Here is a 21241-nt window from a genome sequence, read left to right as displayed (position 1 = left end):
CCCAGACATGTTTATTCCCTCTTTCCACTGCCATCTCCCTTATATTATCTCTTCTTAAATTATCATTTCTATTTTTGTTCTCATTAACTTTTAACTAGATAGATTATTATTTTTGCTGTTTCCTTTTCCTTTTCTTCAAAACATTACTGGCAGCAAAGTATTTGGCTTAAAAGAATCTCAAAAAGAAAACAACAACAACAAAAAAGAAATAAACTTAAAGCTATTTTTAAAAACAAATTCACCCTAAGTGGTTGGTTTGCAAGTTTTGGTAAGCTGCTTCCTCCTTTAACTATGCAGGCTTCATGTAGGAACTAGAAATGCCTTAATGAAGCCAGTTAGTTCACACCCCTTCTTAATGCCATGTAGTGTCTTCCCTTTCCACAGCCTATGACAACCCAACATGCTCTGGTTCTGCCCACCTCACCATCCCCCTCCCCAAGAACCCAGTTTAGTTGACCATGCTGCAGGCAAAGGTGCAGGGACACCAGTTCCCAGACTACAGCAAGCTGGTTCCTGCAATACATAAAGTCTTTTCTCTTAGGACCACTCTAAGCTGTGCTAATGGTGTCTTACAGGGGGGCCGCCTGGGCCAGGAGCTCCTCTTTCTCCTGGATATCCCGGATCACCTCGTGAGCCATTGTAGCCGTCCACACCAGGTTTGCCTCTGGGTCCAGGAGGCCCTGGGTGACCCTGGGGAGGACAAAACTGTGAGTGACATATTTCTGCAAGAAAACCCCAACATGCACCACAAACTACAGAAACCATAACCCATGTTTCACTTTGTGAGGTGCCCTGAAAGTAATACCAGGTAAAATTACAACTTTAAAGTACACCCTGTTCATGGCAAGTTAATTCAGCTTGAGTCATTCTGCTCTGGGGACATCTGCTGCATTCTAAAGTTTCCCAAACTCCGCTTTCTTCTTTCACTGGGCTACTGCTCTGTGTGACTCTCCAAAAGTCACTTATGAAGCTGGGACACACCAGAAAATGAGGCTTCTCTTCTGGGCACACATCTCATACCAGAGCACTATGCATGACGTGACAGGTAGATCTAGCTTCTGTTTTGGAATTGATTTCTTCTTCGTTAATTTGTTTGAAGACTTTGCTCTTCATGTCAAATGGTTTGAGACATTGCACAAGATTGAAGAGTAAGCATTCTTGAATGATTTTATAAAATTTAAGAGTAAGAACTAACCATACATATTTTTGAACATCTGCTTTTGTTCATAATGGTGTTTTCTTTTTTTTTCTTTTAAGATGGGATCTCATTATGTAAACCATTAGATAGCCTCAAATGCATAATCCCTCTGTCTCAGCCTCCCAAGTACTCATATGTCACGTGTTTACCACCACACTGTTTGCTTTAAAGCTTCTAGTGACTGTTTCTTCCTTTCTTAAAACAATGGAGCCAAGTGAGAGGACACTTACAGGTACGCCATCCACGCCTGGAAATCCAGGGACACCGGTTGGACCCTAATTCCAAAATATAAAACAAAGATGCAAGCAGGACTAATTATTAGAAAGACAAGTGTATTTACTTAAAACTATTAATAGTGATTCCAAATCAAAAGCCCTTAAGAGTCACTGTCACGAGCTGTTCACTGATTGGTCAAGACCCCAATATTAAGAAGTATCCTTTTACCCTCTGTTTTATGGACCTAGGAAGGCAACTTGACAGAACCAACCCAAATTAAATATTTGGCACGCTGCCAAATTCCAGCCCTCAGACTCCTCCTACCTAGGAAAACAGATTCTGAACAGCAACTGGCAGAGTTACATCCTGGCTTATACAGGGTTATGAAATAATTTCATATTTTCACCAACAGGAAATAAGCCACGGTTTGACACACGGAGTGGCATATTCCATGGTACTTTCTCAAGACATAAACGTGGGTTAAGAAACTAACACAGCATGATCTCTAAGACATATGGTTGACTGAGAAAAGTGCAAGGTTCGGCCTGGCACACTTAATGCTTCGTTTGGATTGTTTGGAATGCAGGTGAACAACAGCAGTCTTCCCTGGGCACATTGAGAGACTGAAGGAATGTTCTAGAAGGGCCTGGTTCTCGGGAGAAGGGCCGAGAAAAAAGGCCAGTTACCACAGTCCTGTGTGTTAGGTTTTGACCATGTGCAGTTGCACAGTATTCCTGAGCCTGGGTGCTATAAAGAGATGGGTGGAATAATTTGTCCTTCCCTGAGATAAGGCACTTTTCCTTTCCAGAATCCCCACCCACGGTGAAGCACCAGGCTGGGGCATACGGCTTCACAAATGTGCCCACTGCCTTAAGTGATTCAGAAGAGCAGCTTTCGGCCTTTCTCTTGGGCTTCCCCAATAGTTTAGGTTTCCCCCGTCTTTCTCCAAACTTTTGTCACGTGCCTGCTTGTCTGCCTTGTGTCTCGCCTCTACATTCATGCCCGTGTGCCTCCAGGCCAGCGTAGCTGCGTGGGTTTTCCCTTCTTTCTCTCTTTGACTCCTTTAGGCAGCTGCAGAGATTTACAGCTTGCCTATCCAGAGCCAAAGTTTTCTCTCAAAAACCAATATTATCCTCAGACTTTAAAACAAGCAAACAAACAAGCACTGGAGACTGGTAGGATGCTAACTGAGCCACTCACCTTGTCTCCTTTCTCTCCTGGTAGTCCAGGCAGGCCACCGTCACCTCTTTGTCCTTTTTCTCCTGGAATCCCAATGGGTCCTGGGGGTCCCAAGGGTCCTATTGGTCCCTGTGGTCCCAGTGGTCCTGGGTGACCCTGAAATGGAAAGGAGAGCCAAAGAAGCTGTAAATAGTGCTTGCTAACACAGGCACATCCCTGTGGGTATAGAAAAGTCACAACACTAAAGTTGAGCAAATTCCCATAGAAACACAAGCAATTGACTACTACAAGTAGAGACACAAAGCAGACAAGCAGGCACATGACAGGCAGGAGAAATTTGGGGAAAGACAAGGGAAACCTAAACTATTGGGGAAGCCCAAGTAATGCATACAGCATTGCCTTTTCACGATGATTTTAAGCTTTGTGATAAATGTCCATTATTATGTGCATGTGTGCACATAAATATATGTGTGCCTGTATGCATGTGTATATGTATGCATTCACGTCTGAACATGTGTGCACGTATGTGCATATGTGTGTATATGTGTATAAGGAGACTACATATATTTGCAGATATGGTTGATTAAAGCTCTGTTATTTTCCCACTGACAATTGCATTCGTAGGTCTTGAGATGGTTTCTGAATCATAGAACTAAAAATACCAAGCTTTTATTTTGAGGAACAGAGTTTTGAATGAAGAAGAAAGTGCCTGGTACTTGGAAGGGACAATGACTTTTATGTCCTGTAGCTGCCCTCCTCCAACGCTCCTGTACAATTAGTGATTTTGAACTTGGGAAAAATAATTCTTTCAAAATATAATTTTGATTTCTAGAAATTCAATTGTTGATTTCTTTATAAGATTATCAACCTATGGCAACAAAGAAGCTATTTGAATAGACTCAGAAATATAGCATCAGTTTGTCCAAATGGCACTGTGTCTCGGCATTCTGTCCATGGGGTGGCAAATGTACTCAGCTTCTTTTGCCACCACATAGTTCAGCGTGTGTTATATCTCATTAGAATTTGAAAACACTCTTCAAATTCAAAGTTGGGCTATGGGATTTTTGTGATTCTTCAAATTTTCTAAAATTCATTAAGAAAAAAATATTTTAGAGCCTCTTGCCCCCAACCTCACTCATAAGTGCATCTTTCTAAAATGAACATCTTAGCTGGGCAGTAATGGCACACACCTTTAATTCCAGCAATTGGGAGGCAGAGGCAGGTGGATCTCGGTGAATTTGAGACCAGCCTGATCTACAGAGTTCCAGGACAGTCAGGACTACACAGTAAAACCCTGTCTCAAGAAACAAACAAACAAACAAACAAACGAATGAATAAGTAAATATTTTACAACATACATGCCCCCAAAGTACGTGTTGAGGTTGGAGTCAGTTCCTCCCTCCCACCATGCTAGTCCCAGGGATAGAACTCAAGTTGTCAGGCTTGACAGTAAATGACTTAACATTGAGCCATCTTGTTGCCCTGTAACTGCATTCGAAGATCAAATAGGTTTTGCTATGAGGACAGAAACATTTGTTGAATTTCAGCAGCTACCTACTAAGATCCTATCTCTTAGATTTCTAGAGCAAATGCAGGATGGTCTTGAAGATGTATAGCATTCTGGGAAAAAATATTTCCTGCAGAGTCCAATATGTATAAAACTCTAAAATACCCCCAAATCAAGGTGTTAGCCCCATTCATTGTGGGCACCTCATCTTGTGTGATCCCATGAAGGAAGTATTGTGTGCTGGCAATTGGGGGAGGGAGTGCTTCTAATAAGCAGATTGCCCTAAAAGCAGAACAATAGCCAGGTCGTCCCACTAGACTAGCACATATGCCTGAATACCCTACATAATCACACAGGAGAGCTCACTATTGGGAAGAAGTTGTAACTGGGACCCAACCATTACCACACTTGAACCCTGCTTACATGGTGACGCTGACTTAAGCAAGCCCAGCCAAGGAGAGGGAGGTGATATAGAGGACTGAAGTGGGGCCTGCTGAAGGAGCCACTTGCAACAATGCAAGATGATTCTTTACAATATCATTTGGATAGCAGGAAAAACAGTCTTACAAAAATCCAGGAGCCTGAGACAGGATGAACACATTGTGTGACTTCTATGAGGGAGCACAATTTAGATGCACCCGCCTGAGCTACTAAGACTCAGAGAAAACATGGAAGGCAGGCAGCCTGGAAGGTGGCTGAGTGGGGAGAGGGAGAGCAGCGAGTGAGGTAGGCAAGAAAGGCAGCCCAAGAAGAAAGAAAAAGAAGTCATTCCTCCTTGGTGGACAGCTAGAGGAACCCCTGACGGGAGGGCACTGCTCAGCCACCCAGCCTTGGGCTGAGAGAACCAGAGCAAGTCTGCTCCTCATGAGGCTGAGGTGTTGACAGAGAGCTGAGGGTGTGGGCAGCTCCACTCCCCTGAGCAAACGTGAAACTGCAGGAAGGGTCTGAGGAGAATGTGCCACACTGACAGCATTTACACACAGCCATGGGAGAGAGCAACAGTGACCACTCTGGCTGACAGGGAACTTGAGGAAGACACTGATGAAGGACCCAGGCAGAACTCTCTGAAAGCTGGAGGCCCACTTGCTACCTGTGTGTCCTTGAGTACATCTTTTTTTTTCCTTCTAAAATATCTCATTAGCATATATCAATTATATATAATAGTGGGCTTCATTCCGACCTTTCTGGACTACATCCCTAGCCTCTCTCATGCCCGGCGTCTTTGTCAATAGCTTAAGGCCAAAAAGAATAAAGCCCATGAAGCTATTTAAGAGAGTACCTGTTGTGACAAATGTGCACATGACAAAAACAAGCCACAGAACAGTTTGCCATATGCTCCCAATGCTCAAGAAAGAGGGCAGAGCCTATGGTTTGCTATCTGTTTACGGATGAAGGCTTCTAGAAGGGTAGGCAGGCATAATGAGATTGGAAAATACAAGCCAGGATGGAAAATACCGGCCAGGCAGGGCCATGTCCCATTCCCCTCCTAGTGCATCCTATAATCAGCAACTGTGACCTTTGTGATAAAGATAAATTGCCATTCTATGTCACTATTCAGTCACCGACTCCACAGCGTTACTGTCTGCCTTTAACATCTGCCAGGACAGTGCAACTGGAAACTGTTCTTCATATGAATTTTCCTTTTTCTTCATCTTTTCCATTCTCGAGATAATGGCTACAACTGAGAATCAGAAAAGCTTGGAATTTTTAAGAACTCCAGTGTGTGTGTGTGTGTGTGTGTGTGTGTGTGTGTGTGTGTGTGTGTGACCAAATAGCAGTAATAAAGCAGAGTTGTGAGACTCTGGGAACATGGGGAAGGCAGATCAATTTGCAATGGATAGACCACAACCTGAAAGGACCTTCTTACCATAGATCAATTAATCTTATAGCTAATATTAACCTTTTAAATGAGATTAATTAACAGACATTTAAAAGTTTCTTTTTTCCCCTAAATACAAAAATCTGAAAACAATTGCTTTTACAGTAAGTTTGGAAGTATCTTTTCATTCTTCAAGCAATTTGTACACTACATCCCCCAAATGATCTTCTTTGAATACAGTACTTTACAACAATGTGCTGTTGAGAACACGGCAAGATGAACTCTCATATAAAAGAGAAACTAAGAAAGAGATGGCCAATTAACTGGCTATAAATCTCTTTAATGCATTTCATTTCAAACATGCAGCCCTGAATACAGTAAGCTAATGGGACTTTGCAGAGGGGGGAAAAGGGTGAGGGTGGGGTGGAGGAGTGGAAATGTTTAACACCGTGGTGAGCCTGATGGAATTCCATTTAGTATGCTGTGGGAATGGGTCCTGATTAGAGAAAGAACTATAAAAAATACTTTGAAAACAAACAGTGGAGCAGAAAATAGCTGTTTGCATTACCGAGGGAAAACAAACCTTCCTCCAAGGTCCCTTCCCCTGACCTGGCATGCACACAAACTTCTGGCCATTTCTGGGAAGCTCTTGTTTGCCAAGCTTTGAGCGTGCTGTCTGTACTCACTGATGAAGGCCTTCTGTTCCTGCCCATGGTTGACCTAAGTTCCCATGGAAAGACCGCCTCACCCTGCCCCCTGCCCTTGCCCTTGAGAATAAAATGTCTTTCCAAGGTGCCAAAGAACACTTCTCACCTGTTTCTACCAACCTCTTACCCGTGCCCTCTCCCTAACCCTACACACACTGAACCGGGACCTCCTGGTATTCAAGACCATGCTGGTGAGAAAGATGGATTGGCCAGCCTTTCCTTACTACAATTAAATAACCCAGAGGCAGAGTGATTTATAAGGGAAAAAGCTGGGCTGAGGAGGGAGCTTAATGGTAGAGCACACCCCTGGTATACACGAGGTTTAATCTCCAGTATTACCAAAAAACAACAAAACAAAACAAACAAAAGACAGAAAGTTTTATTTGGGCTCATAGTTAAGAAGGTACAAGCAAAATATAAATGTCACAATGTCACGGTACAGGCTCTGGCTAGAGGCCAGGAAGCTATACCACACAGTGATTCGAGAAAGGGGCGGAGCTAGTTTCTTGCCCATCTTTAATTAGCCATCAGAATCAATCTTGGGGGTGGGGAGCTCCACTCTAATACTCTATTCACTTCACAGAGGCCCCACCTCTAAGCATTACGGTCATTGTACCTGTTTTGATACCTCTTAATACCATTCACACATGACTTTGGGGATTGAGCCCAAGTCTGAGTTTGTGCTTGACAAAACTCAGACCATAACTGCAGAGGACAAACTTTCACAAAATGAGGTGAGCCCTGCCCCACCTCAAGGAAAGATGAGGTGCAAATATTTCCTTGAAGCCCCAAACCACTGTCTCCAGACAGAACACTGGCTTTCGAGACCTCTGTAAGGTGCTGAGACCCTTCCATGGAACTGTATGCTCTACCCCGCCACCTGCTGAGCAGGCAGCAGACCTGCAAGCCTGCTAGAATCTTAAACTGTTGGATGGATGCCGGTAGACCTTGATTCCAACCTCCCTGCACAGCGACTTTGTAAGTGGAAAACTCACATAAAATTTGGAATGTCCCCCTTTTGAAGACTACGAACTTTATGACTTCATTTTAGTGCTTTTTAATATTATTAGTTATTTTGTTGTATGATAAAAATTTTAAAAGAAGCACAGTAAACCCTGGGTGACTGTACTAAATCTGTCTAAAAGCTGCTCACAAAACCCCCTCAAATGTTAGTTTTTGAAATAGTGGTCTGCCAGTTCACTCAATTAGAATAAATAATTTATCTACAGTAATACAGAAAGAATTTCTATTTTCATTAAATCTGTTCACATAAAAATGGGATCAGGGGAGAAATAACCTTATAAGTAAATATTTAGGCTTGTTTATCTCTAAGGCTATCATAGAACAGACAGAGGGAAGAGAGAAAAATAACAGCCCATGAAAGTTGTTTTTCAAAACTAGAAAAGCAATCATCACAAGACTTTTCATATATATATATACATATATATGTATATGAATATATTTTGTCTATCTACCTGTATCCAAATCTCTGTCTCTATCTCTTTCTGTGTATACCTGATTCTAAGCCTTAATCCCCACTCACCAACCACAACATGATTAAACTCGCTTCTACATGGAGACCTTCAACTAAGTTTCAGATTGAACAGTTGTGGTTTATATCACTCCTACTATGTGGACAAAACTGACTCTGGGATTTGTGACCTTCATTATAAGACAGTGAAGTCACCGGGTGTAGAATCCAATGATAATCAGTTTGATCCCTGGGCAAGTTGGGTGTGCCATGTGAAACCACCAGGTCACCTCTCTCCCCCTACTCCAGGGCCAAGCGGATACGGGTCATCAGAAGGGTTATCTATCAGTGCCCTCACAGCAGCACAGACTCCTGGCTCAGCTGGACCAAGGAGGGAGAGCAGAATGCACACAGCATCACTCAGAGCTCAGGACATTTTTTTAAGACTCTGTCCCAGGTTAACTAAGTTATGAGTAAGAAAATCACGTTTGTTTTACAAGGTAGAAAAAATCAAAAGATACAAAATTATACCTTTCTAAGGAACACAAATCAGCATTACAAGTTAGCCCTTCTGAATGCCACTGATCTGGCTTCTCTGGGACCAGAACCCATGAGAGATGATAAAAAACAGCAGCACTCTTGTGATTTGTAGCAGTTTCGTTGCAAACTGACAACGATAGACACTTATAAGGGCTAAGAAGATGGCTCAACCTGTCAAGTCCTTCCTGTGTGAACATTGGACCCAATAAGCTTCAGAACCTATATTTTAAAACTGAGGTGGGAAGGCATAAGTTTGGAGTCCCAGGGTTGGGGAGGTGGATCCAGGCAGATCCCTTGCTTACTTGATGAGATCCAGGCCAATTAAGAGACCCTATTTAAAACAGGTGAAAAGGCTTCAGAGGGTGGCTCCTGACTTCTACACACAGACACACAGACACACAGACACACACACACTGAGAGGGGATCTTTCCATGGGAACTTTGAAAGACTGTCAACCAAGGTCAGAATGGAGGGCCCTGGTGAGTTTAGAACTGTGTGTGTGTGTGTGTGTGTGTGTGTGTGTGTGTGTGTGTATGTGTGTGTGTCCAGTTTTCTCCTGTGACCTTTCCATGGTTTTTCTCAGCAAAACATTTCATCAGTGTAAGCAAAACAAATGAATGAAGTAACAAAGAAAACGTTTTCACTAACCATTGGATTGTAAGACCATGGCATTGGCTATCAAACTATCACAGGAAGGAGAAAAGGTTTAAACAAACCTTAAACTTGGTTTTTTTCTTCCTCCTCCTCCTCCTCTTTTCCTCTTCTTCCTCTTTCTCTTCTTCCTCCTCCTCATTTACTTCATCAACATCATCACCAGCAGCAGAAGCAGCAGTTCTTAGACAGCCTCACTTTGCAGCCCAGGCTGGCTCTAACTGTGTGTACAACTGCTGTACTTCTAGTTCATTGCCCTCCACTGCAAAGCCCCAAGTCACAGTCACATCATTTGTAGCACAGATTATCCAACTCTCAGTCTCCCTTGGCCCCAGTTTTCTCCCCAACATAGCTGTTAGCTCCCTCCAGCCAGCCCTTACCTTGGGTCATTGCCTTCTCTCTGATGGTACATTGTGCCCCCCCACCCCAACCCACCAGTCCTGTAGCTCATGTATTCATGTGCCATTCACACCTGTATCCCAGAAATAACCATAGCTTGTCTTCATCTGTCACTCAAGCCCTACCAATCCTCCCATCAATCATGTCGATGGCAGTGACATTGGTCTACTCTAAGCTCAATACGATGTTCTGCTTTCTTCTCATGGGCTCTTTACAGCAATAGGAAGCAGAAAGCCACCCTTGCATGTTTCTCATCCTCTGAGGAGGACTCTCAGCCTCAGAGAGATGAAGCCATGTGCTTGAGACCACACAGACAGGACCTGGGTGTACTGGCTGGTTTTGTGTATCAACTTGATACAAGCTGGAGTTATCACAGAGAAAGGAGCTTCCCTTGAGGAAATGTCTTCATGAGATCCAGCTGTAAGGCATTTCCTAAATTAGTGATCAAGGGGGAGGGTCCCTTGTGGGTGGTGCCATCCCTGGGCTGGTAGTCTTGGGCTCTATAAGAAAGCAAGCTGATCAAGCCAGGGGAAGCAAATCAGTAAGTAACATCCCTCCATGGCCTCTATATCAATTCCTACTTCCTGACCTGCTTGAGTTCCAGTCCTGACTTCCTGTGGTGATGAACAGCAATGCAGATATGTAAGCTTAATAATCCCTTCCTCCTCAACTTGCTTCTTGGTCACAGTGTTTGTGCAGGAATAGAAACCCCCACTAAGACACTGGGGAAGTAGAGACCTGAACTCAGACCTTTTGATCTCAGCGTCTGCCTCATTTTCCATTCCAGACCTTTCCAACCTCACATCCCTCAAACCATTATTTTTACCTGAAAATAACAGCCAAACAGATTCACTACCCTCATCTCATTGACGTTTTGTGTTTATTACTTAATATCTTCTTAAGATAATGACCTTTAGAATGTCTATGGGACCAGAGATCCATTCCCAGTACCTTGGCCACACTGTCTCACACAATACAAATTTTAAGTATGTGCTCATGTTTCATAAATACTTCTGAAACTAAGATAAATGTTGTGTCTAAGAAGACACCTCTCCCTTTGCTGTGTCTATTTATTCTTTTTTTTGTTGAGTGTCTTCTTCATTTACATTGCCAATGGTAAAACCTTTCCCAATTTCCCCCTCCCAAAAGCCCCCCTCCCCAACGATTCCCTCCCCCTCCTCCCTCCTCCCTCCCCCTGCCTCCATGTATATACCCCTCTACCCAACACAGTCCCACCTCCCCCGCAACTTCCCCCCCACCTGTTTCCCTTTGTTGTGGCCTCTATTGAGCCTTTATCTAACCAAAGACCACTCCTCCCACTGATGCCCGACAAGGCATTCCTCTGCCACATTTTTGGCTGGAACCATGTATACCCCTTGGTTGATGATTCAGTCCTTGGGAGTCTTGGGGTATCTGGGTGTCCGAAGTCATTGTTCTTCCCATGGGGCTGTGAACCCCTTCAGCTCCTTAGGACAACCCTCCAGATTATTATAGATCCCTTTTAAACCCCACTTCTTTTTAATGTTGAGATGTAATTCAGAGAATATGCCAGTAGGTGTCACTGCAACATCACAAACACCCTCATTCTGAGCAGCATGTGAAGCTGGAGTCCTCTGGGCACACAGCACTTTCAGAATCGCCCCATCCCCACCCCCATATTGTTGGGGGAGGTGGAAGTCTGGATATCAGGAAGTGTTTTAAAAACCAAAGAATGAAAAGGTTATAAGCAACCCAAGGATTTTGGAGTGCAATAGCAAAGAATGTTCCCGGACCCTAAGATTACCTCGCCTATTAACAAGGAGCGTGGGGTACACTGATCAGTCTGCCTTGGGGAGCACTAGGGATTTTAGCTATGCTCTCAAGAGACAGTATGTAGGTACAGTGGAAAAACCCTGCACAGAGAACCAAAGGAGAAAGGTTAGCCATTTGGACAACAAGGTCACCTCTTCGACCAGTCCCTGATGAATGGTTCTCTCATTTTGTGCTGGGAACAGCCTGACATTATCTATGTGTTTGGGAGTCCTAGGACACTAGGTAGGGTTCTATCATTCTGCGCCTGTGATTTCACCTCCTTCTCTGCCCTTCCACTTTATCCTAACCTCTATGTGTTTTTCTCCCTGCTGTGTCTTGTACAGCTCCTCTTCTTCCTGTGGTAGCAACCCTGAAACTCCAGAGGGATGCCTTGACCCCTTCTTAACTTCTCTTGATGAGGGAGGCTAAGTATTTCCATGGAGTCCCCTGTATCCACAGTTAAACAATTCCATCAGCCTCTCCACAGCCTCTTGGAGCCTCTCCACAGCTTCCATTCCTTCTCAAGGCCTACCTATGCAGGGGACCTCAAGCTATGCAAGTCCAGAGCTGGACCTGTGCTATTCCCTCAAATGTGGTCCTTGAAATACTTGTCAATCCGCACTACTTACACCTTCATTTGGGGCACAGCACCACCCTGAGCACTATCCCAGCAGCTCCCATGAGCCTCTCTCTGCAGTCAAGCTAATCTTAGGAGTATTTCTGAGCTTACCCACCCAACTCATATCCAGTCCTTGTTAAAACTCTGTGTCTTCCTACCTGGCGAATGTAGTAACCTGTTAGCAGGCATTCCTAATAAAACCCTGTCTTCCCCAGATTCTTGTATCCACTGTTCTCATAAGATGAGGAGAGATGAGATGCTCTTAGGGTCTTATCCTGGGTTCAGCTATTGTAGGTTGTCCAAGGGTAGTTCTAACTGCCCTCCCACATCTGCCTCCTTAGGTGAGAATGAGATTCAACACTGCAGAGAATAAGTAATGTGAAGGAAACTGGGGTAATGCATCTAGGACCAGGGGAAGAACCACAGAGGTTGAAGCAGATTTTCCAGCTGCATCCTGGCAGTGCCAACTCCTTGCCTTTGAACAGCTGGTCTCAAGCATTTGTTGAAGCACACACTTCTGTTGCCGCAAGCCACCAAGCATGTGCTAATTTGTCACAGAAGCTGTGGGTGTTAATGTGACTCTTCCTCCATGATGAGGCTGGCTGCCCTCCAACTCCAGCAGGTCCCAACTCAAGGGCATATCCAGCACCCTGTGTCTGTCGTCCATGTGCTTCTATGCAAGGACAGGCCAGGACACCAACTTACCCACCCAGGGAGACAAAATAGCCTTAGCTGTTTCCTCTTTCCCATAAGGCACCCTCAAGCACCCAGAAATAGTGGCTGGAGGGTGATTCTCATCTGTTTCTCCTAAGGACCGTGAAACTTCCCAGCCACAGGGACTTTTTTCCTTATCACACAGTCTTGCCCTTTGCCCAACAAAGTATTTGATGGTTATTTGTCCAACAAATGGGAAAATATTACTATTTATTCCAGTTAAGACAGCACAACAAAGTGACCAAATAAGCACTTGAACTCCACATAGGGAGACCCAAAGCCCTACTAGACATCACCGTACTGAAGGAGATGAAGGGCGTAAGCAGAAACTTGGAACCCACGGTCAAACACACACTACACCTGAGTCCCGGAGGAAGTCGTGTTATGTTAGAACCATGTCTACACTTGGTATGATGGGAAACATGGCACACTGTAGAGTGCGGGAGGCAACTATTCTGCTTCCTTCATTCATATGCGCAAACACCAGACGTGAAGGAGATTTGCGAAACTGAACCTAGTTACCTGCAGCGATTCTTCAGATAGATGCCAACTACTGTTGCTGCAGTCACACTGTAGGTGGACCAGAGCTCTGCTAAACACAGACCTCCCCCCAAAAAAAACCCTTCTCAGAAATACTCAACCCCAAGACACAGCAGACTCCAACCTAGAAATCTGTCCCTTCAGCTTCTGCAAGGGTCTTGGTGTTCAAAAGCCAAGGTACCATTTCTGAAATAAAAACTTAAGTAACCTGAGCTAACATTGTAACCTGTGTCCTGGCAGCTGGAATCGTCCAGAAAACACACGTCACAGTAGGGCACCATTTTCAAAAAGATTCTGGATTTCCTTGCTTCTATAGGAGGAAGGCATGAGGTCTATGAATGAACCTCATGTTTATAGATGAGAAGGGTCCCAGCCATCTGACTTCAGATTACCTGCTGTCCCCTAAAAGCACATGCATTGTATGCATCACTGATCAGAGAATTTTCTAGTAATAAGACAGTGAGTCCTTGGAGGAACAGGATGTAACAGGACAAGAAAGCAGTTCCAAAGCCAAGGAATGGATAACAGACTGGTTTTATCCACCTTCAGCTGTCAGTGGGTGGTGTTTCGATGAAAGAGAACATTATTGACTCCTGAGGAATTGGAACCATAAAATTACTGTGTGGAACCATTTGTCAAGCTGAAGTTAGCATTTTAAATGCAGCTGTGCATTTGATAAGGAGTCTGAGACTTAGAACTGTGCATGCAAATAAGTTAATGACATGAAAAATACTAAGAATAATTGAAATTCCCCAAGTAAATTCTACTTTTAATCACAGGCTGCAGGCTGATAAACGTATAGGAGGTAGGTGAGCGAGAGCACAGGACTGCATTGTACTGAGCGTGTTCAGGGATCCACAATCTAAATGGAAAGATTCACTAATATTTGACATTGGTTTCAAACGAAAAACTTGAAGAAGGGATGAGTTTAAAGCCATTTGCTCCTGTACAGAAAACCACATCACAAAACTATGGTGGTTTCATGGCTTTCTCACTCCCTCAGATGATAAAACGCCTTCGCCCATTTTTTTAAATGAGCTACAGAAAAATTAAACTATTAATATTATCCCTCTATGGACTAGCGGGAGACATGGGACAGGGGAGGTTCCCAGGCATCTATGAGGACCCTAGCTGAGACCACTTCCACCTCCTGCATCCTGCCAGGTCTTCCAGTGGAGAGAGGTGGACATCAACCCCCTCATAAAACCTTCAACCCAAAATTTGTCCTCCCTACAAGATATGCAGGGATAAAGATAGAGCAGAGATGGAGGAAGTGGCCGACCAATGACTGGTCCAACTTGAGAACCATCCCATGGGAGAGAGTCAACCCCTGACACTACTAATGATGTTCTCCCTGCTTGCAGACAGGAGCCTAGCATAACTGTCTCCTGGGGGCTTCATCCAGCAGATGATGGAAACAGATTCAGAGACCCATAGCCAAATATCAGGTGGAGCTCAGAGAGTCTTGAGGAAGAGTGGGTTAGGATTAAGGGAGCTGGAGGGATCAAGGACAGCACAAGAGGACCTACGGAGTCAACTAACCTGGGCCCATGGGAGCTCACAAAGACTGAACCAACAACCAAAAAGCATGTGTGGGCTGGACCTTGGACCCCTACACATTTGTAGCAGATGTGCAGCTTGGTCTTGACGTGGGTTCCATAACAACTGGAGTGGAGCTCTCTAATTCTGTTCCCTGCCATTGAATCCCATTCCCCTAGATGGACAGCCTGGCTGGGCCTTAGTAGGAGAGGATACACTCAGTCCCAGGGTAGGATGGTATCCAAGGGGGACTTCCCATTCTCTAAGGAAAAGGGAAAGGAACAATGGGGGAAGGATTTGTGAGAGTGTGACTTGGAGGAAAGGAGGTAGGGTTGGGACTGAGAAATAAAGTGGATAAATAAACTAATGAGAAGAATTACCCCACCCCTAACCCCAGTCACTAACCCAGAACTCATAAAAGGTCTTATCTGGTTCGTAAGAACATGGCTTCATCTTACACAAAGACAACCACTAGCTACATGGAGCTGCTTCCCTGGAGACTAACAAAGACTAAGGTAAAATCCTGCCCAGTGCTATCCCATTCACCTCCTCATAGATTAACAGCAAGTGCAGAGAGGAGATGGAGAGAAATCATAGATGATGCAGGGGAACAACTCGGTAGCTATATAGTCACACCTTATATCTTAGAACCAAGGGATAGCCCTACCCTGAGAAATGAGCTTTATCCTCTAGACAAACCTTTCTCTCCTAGGTTGAGCTTGAGTCTGCAAGCTGGCCAGGGGGACACTCTCATCGCCTGCCCTGACCCCAATACCACTGGCCTGGAAAGTTCCTAGTGCCACAGTGGTCAGAGTTGACTTGGTCTGAAGACGCTCATCTCTGGCCACAATGGAAGGTCACGGGGATTTGAACTATGAGATCCTACTCACTTCCTAGCAGTGCCAGTGTGAGACAGGAAGTCTAGGAGCAGAGGAGAGACTCACAGTTAACTTGGCAACAGTCTCCTTCTGGATCCACAATGGTCACAGCAAAGGTTTCTGGACTCTGGGCTAAAGTCTGGATTTTAATCCATTGATTGATACATGCAGACTAACTACTCACTCAACTCAGTCCGATGGGGGACACCTAATCCAAAGGGGAAACCAATGAGCATCAGCTTATCCCTCTAAGGTGTACACTGTTAGTCGAGGGACTGTTCACATGACCCATCACAAGGCTATGCTTAGGACCTAATGAGGGAGTTTAGGCACAGCCATACTAAAACTGATGAAGAGAAGATGCTGCACCACTGCATGTATCTGCTCCTGCTTTACCCCACTGTATCTCCAGACTCAGAGGAAAGAGCTAGTCATGCTGTTAACAAGAAGACAGCTTTGCTTGTCAAGAACTGCTTAGCCCCCTGCATGGGTAGATAATGCTTCTCCTGAAGCCATAATTATGAGGTGAAAATCTAAGTGCCTGGTATAGGTTGCTGACCAAGGATGGTGAAGGATTCATGATGCCGCCATGACTCCTCTGTAAGGAACTTGTGACAACTGATGATTACTGGTGAGGTGTCGTTTTCTTGTGTGCTGTATCCACAGATGAGGTGACATTGCCTTAGTAACAGCCTTCCACACATGCTCACACAAGCAACCCTAAATAAACACAATGAGTCGCACATGTCACACATGTGCACGAGAGTGCACACGCACACACATATACACAAGGTGGGGGAAGACAGAGTGGGGGGAGGGGAAAGATGAAGGAGGAGGAGGAAGATCAAAGTAGAAAGGAAACTTGCTGAGAAGAAGAAAGTTTTCAGTGAGGAGTGTGGGGAGTGGCAGATGGTCATGGTGATGTAAAAAGACCAGAATTCATTTTTGTACTATCAAGGAATAAACAGTAATAAAAAGGACCAGTTTCCTTTTTAGGGATACCAGCTTTTCCCTAAACTGGCTGAGTAGCCTCCGGGAGACACCTCCAGCCCCTGGAATTTGGGGTCAGCTCATGATTATCATTCAGCTGTCGCCCTGGAGCTGCCACTGTGGTTGAGAGCTTGGCTGGGTGCTAAGGACCGAGAGCCTCTCTCCACCCCTCCCAGGGACACATGGCCTTCCTCCCACGTTCTCTGCTGGAAAATGGCGCTCCCACCTGGGCCCTCACAGGGAGATCCCAGCCATCAGGAAAGGTGGGGGTTGCTGGGGTTGTACACATAGTCCCTTAGGCCACCCAGTACCAGGGACACACACATAGCAGAGAGGAGCTCAGCCTTGGGAACAGACAGCCTTGGAGGCCAAAAAGCACACTCTGTACACAGTCATTGGCTTGTGATCATGGGGAAGCTCGAGAAAAGGCAGCAGGAGCCAGGTCGCCAATGTAAAGTGCTTGCTCTCAGGAAGGGCTCTCTTGAGCTCACACAGTGACAGTAGACCCAGGTGTTGGAACCTACGTGTAATAACCTTTCCACGCCAGTGGAGCAAGTACCGGAGGTGAGGCCAGGCACCTGGATGTGGTTGCTGGCTCTGATTTGGACTCCTTACACCATCAGATGGAAACACAAATAATTACACCCACCCCGTGGAGCTACGGAGGTAAGAACAGCCTTCTCTATTCTGTTGATGTTGGGGACCGATCAGTATCTGGTGTAGAATATATCCTATACTACAAGAAGCTGAGCTGTACCATGGGCCTCTGCCCATTAGATGCCAGCGGCTCCTTCTACCCAGCTTGGATAACTAAAATTTGTCTTCACTGTCAAGTGTCCCTAGAAAGATGGGTGAAACAAAAAGGTCCCCAGCAAAGAAATGCAGAATTAATGGAACTGAGATTTCTAAAGTCACATGGATACAGTGATAAAACCATGAGGTGGGAAAAAGGAAATGTATTGCCCTGAAGGCTGACTACCAGCCAAGCCTGTACTTTGAGTGTCATGCCTAGCCCTGTGGGGTTGATATGGACACTGTATGGACTGAATCTTTCTTTAGGTTCCCTACTTATGGGTTGAAATCCCAAGTTCCAGTGTGTCAAGAGTAGAAGATAGGTTGTCCAAGAGTAGAAGGTGGGGTTTCCAAGAGTTGGAGATGAGGTGCCTGGGGGATGACTTGATCATCACCGTTGAGTCCTTCTGAGAAGATCCTAGAGAGCTTTCTTTCTTTCCACCCCTAAAGGATACTGTTCTCAAGCTAGGAAATGGCTCTCACTAGCCATGGGGTCTATGATCACCCTGAACTTGGCTCCCCAGTATCCAGAATTATGAGAACAGATTTAAGTCAGTCCAGGCCCTGCACTGCCTGATTTTGTGCATAAGCGTGCTACAAGCCAGGTTCATCAGAGAGGAAGGAACCTCCGTTAAGGAAATACCTCCATGAGATCCAGCTGTAAGGCACTTTTTCAAGCAATGACCAATAGTGGAGGACCAAGCCCACTGTGGCTGGCGATCCTGGGTTGTATAAGAAAACAGGCTTAGCAAGCCATGGGAAACAAGCCAGTAAGCAGCACCCCTTCGTGGCCTCTGCATCAGCTCCTACCTTCAGGTTTCTGCCCTGCTAGGAGTTCCCACCCTGACTTCCTTTAGTGATGAACAGTAATGTGGAAGTGTCAGCTGAGTAAACCCTTTCCTCCCCAGGTTGCTTTTTGGTCATGGTGTTTCACTGCAGCAATAGGAAGTCTGACTAAGACAGTCCCCAGTGCACTATATTATTTCAGTAGAATGAAGACTATTGCATCAAAACAAATTATTGCATTTTGACATCAAAACTATCCAGAGCTGAAGAAAGTCAACCAACCTTAACCTTTCTTGCCAGACTGTGAGGATATTTCCATAGTGGTCTTCCCCACCTCATTTTTAATTGACACACAATTATGTGTATTTAAGGTGTAAACAGTGATTATTTCAATATATGTCTACAAAAATTATGACAGGGCTTTGAAGCAGAGGGTCGCCTCATCGGAGCCTCAGCATTCGTGAATTAACAAGCTGCCCAGTGCAGCTGCCAGAGCACAGGGACATGCTTGTGAATTCCCAAAAGATAGTGGCCGGCATAGTCTCCACACTTGACAAAATAGATAGCTGCCAACAGAACTATTCTGGGAAGCCTTGAACTAGAAACTGGCCTTGGGCTCAGTCCTCCGCACAGCAGAACTGGGACATTAAAATGAGGAATCAGAGAGCTAGCTAAGGTGCTTTGAGCACATAGAACAGTCAAGGCAAATATGGAATATGAAACATAGAGCTATTGCCTTAACTGGAATATTAAGCTTCAATAAGGTGCTATCCATGCAAGGGCATTATGGTGAAATGTCTGGAAAGATGACTTTAAACCAAGGTAAAGGGTTTCTTTTCTTCTTTACACACTTCTCAGAGCCTTTAAAATACTGATACAGCATAAACCTTGGAGGAGGTGACCCAGAATGACATCACAGGGCTTTCTTCACGGGGGAGTCATGACACTAGTGTTCTCTAAAACACAGGTGAACTGCATGGCTCAGGCTGTCTTCTCAGTTTCACACAGAGTCTTGATTCATGGCAGCCCTAAGAACGTGACACGTTTGTGACAGATAAGCACTGCAGGCTCACAGGTCAGGCAGAGAATTGGAGGCTAAGGAAGGTTAAATATTTGGAGCGGGTCGAACTCTGTGTCACTCACCCGAGATCCCTTCTCAGGAAAACACTGGCAGACAGAGCAGTTCCTTCCTCCGCAGGGGCTGCCGTATTTCTTGCCACTCTGAAAAAAACGAAGCTACTTGTTGAGTATATTAAGTTTCAAGGCTTAGTGGAGTTCATGGAATATACAATAGAACAAGCCCAACAGAATCCCACAGACCCGCTTTTTTTTTTTTATTAAAAGATTTCTTTATTATTATATGTGAGTACACTGTCCTCTCTTCCAACACCCCAGAAGAGGACATCAGATCCCATTACAGATGGTTGTGAGCCACCATGTGGTTGCTGGGATTTGAACTCAGGACCTTTGCAAGAGCAGTCGGCGCTCTTAACCACTAAGCCATCTCTCCAGCCCACAGACCCGCTTTTTACCTTGGATCCAGGAAAAGCAAATACTACTTTATTTATTGTGAGACAGGCTGTTGCTATGTAGCCAGGGTGCACTCAAACTTTTGATCCTCCTGCCTCTGCTTCACAAGTTCAGTATCACACCTGGCTACAATTGGGTAGTTCTGACACATAAAAGGACAGAGCCCCTGCGCCTGTGGGAGAGGGGGCGGGGCCATCAATCCTGGAGGTACTGATTATGCCTGTAATCTGAGGACACTGGAGAAAAAGGAACCTTGTTCAAAAGCTGCCAGAAGCAGAATCATCTAGAGCCTTTCTCTCCTATGAAGATTACATTAGTAAGTTGCGAGCCGTCTAGGAGTGTATGTAAATGGTATGATGGTTTAGTTAGAAAAGCTATGCCCAGACAAGAGTCTAGTCTCAGAGATAAACTTCCCTTCCTCCACATGGTCTCTTTGCTGTGCCTCCCAGATCTGCCAGGATAGGTGACCCTCACCAGAAAAATCTTTCCTAAGGTAATTCTCCAGAAAACGTCTTGGATTTCTTGGTTTGGATTTCTTTTTTTTTTTCCTGCAGTTGGTGGTCTCCATGATGGCCCCTCTGATACAGTGGTTGTCAACCTGTGAGTCACGACCTCTCTGGGGTCACATATCAGATATTTTGAATATGAGAAATTTACATTTCAATGTGTAACTAGCAAAATTATAGTTATGAAATAGCAATGGAAATAATTTGATGGTTGGGGGTCCCCACAATGTGAGGAACTATATTAAAGGCCTGCAGCATCAAGAAGGCTGAAAATTTCTGGGAGTCTAATGTATCTCTCAGTCAGAACCTCCTGAATCTGAATCATTTGTGTCTTTCCCTGCTTTAAACACCACACACACACACACACACACAGCCATACACACACAGAGACACATATACGCACATACATAGATACACATAGACATAGCCATACACACAAACACAGAGACACATACACACACACACACACACACACACACACACACACAGACATGCACACACCTCACACAAGAAAGTTCCTGTCCTTTGTGAGACAAAGCACCTTGTCATCTATCCCATCTCCTAATCTCCATACCCAGAGTCATCAGCCACTTCAGTACCAACTATAGACCAAGAATTCCTAGTTCCACACGTAGATTCTCTAAAGACTCAGCCACCCTCAAGCACTTGCTTTCATTCACCCACTAAGGCTGTGGCTACAATGGGAAATGGGACTTATAGTTATAACTAGACTAGAGCTACCAGCAGAAGTAAGATTATCAAGAATGCAGTGGAGATAAAATTTGCCTATTTGTATAATTGAGGCAATGAACACAACTTAATGTGAGGCGAAGAAAATATAGAGAAGAGCTCCTACATAACCTATATAA

The 21241-nt window shown here is 44.8% G+C and overlaps 1 protein-coding gene across 1 annotated transcript in view; it reads right to left on the bottom strand.

The window, feature by feature from the left end:
* The window catches only part of Col4a4 (collagen type IV alpha 4 chain), a 133021-nt gene that overhangs the window by 89965 nt on the left and 21815 nt on the right, over positions 1-21241 (bottom strand). Inside the window, exons 4-7 of the mRNA XM_052192370.1 lie at positions 19480-19557; positions 2615-2749; positions 1429-1473; positions 574-690 (exon numbers count right to left, since the gene is read on the bottom strand). Of these exons, the coding sequence (XP_052048330.1) occupies positions 574-690; positions 1429-1473; positions 2615-2749; positions 19480-19557 (375 nt within the window). The remainder of the gene's footprint in view (positions 1-573; positions 691-1428; positions 1474-2614; positions 2750-19479; positions 19558-21241) is intronic.

This window comes from Apodemus sylvaticus, chromosome 9, assembly GCF_947179515.1.
Source record: "Apodemus sylvaticus chromosome 9, mApoSyl1.1, whole genome shotgun sequence".
NCBI classification, from domain to species: domain Eukaryota; kingdom Metazoa; phylum Chordata; class Mammalia; order Rodentia; family Muridae; genus Apodemus; species Apodemus sylvaticus.
Note: the sequence above shows the minus strand (reverse complement) of the source record. Positions and strands in the feature narration are given on the sequence as shown.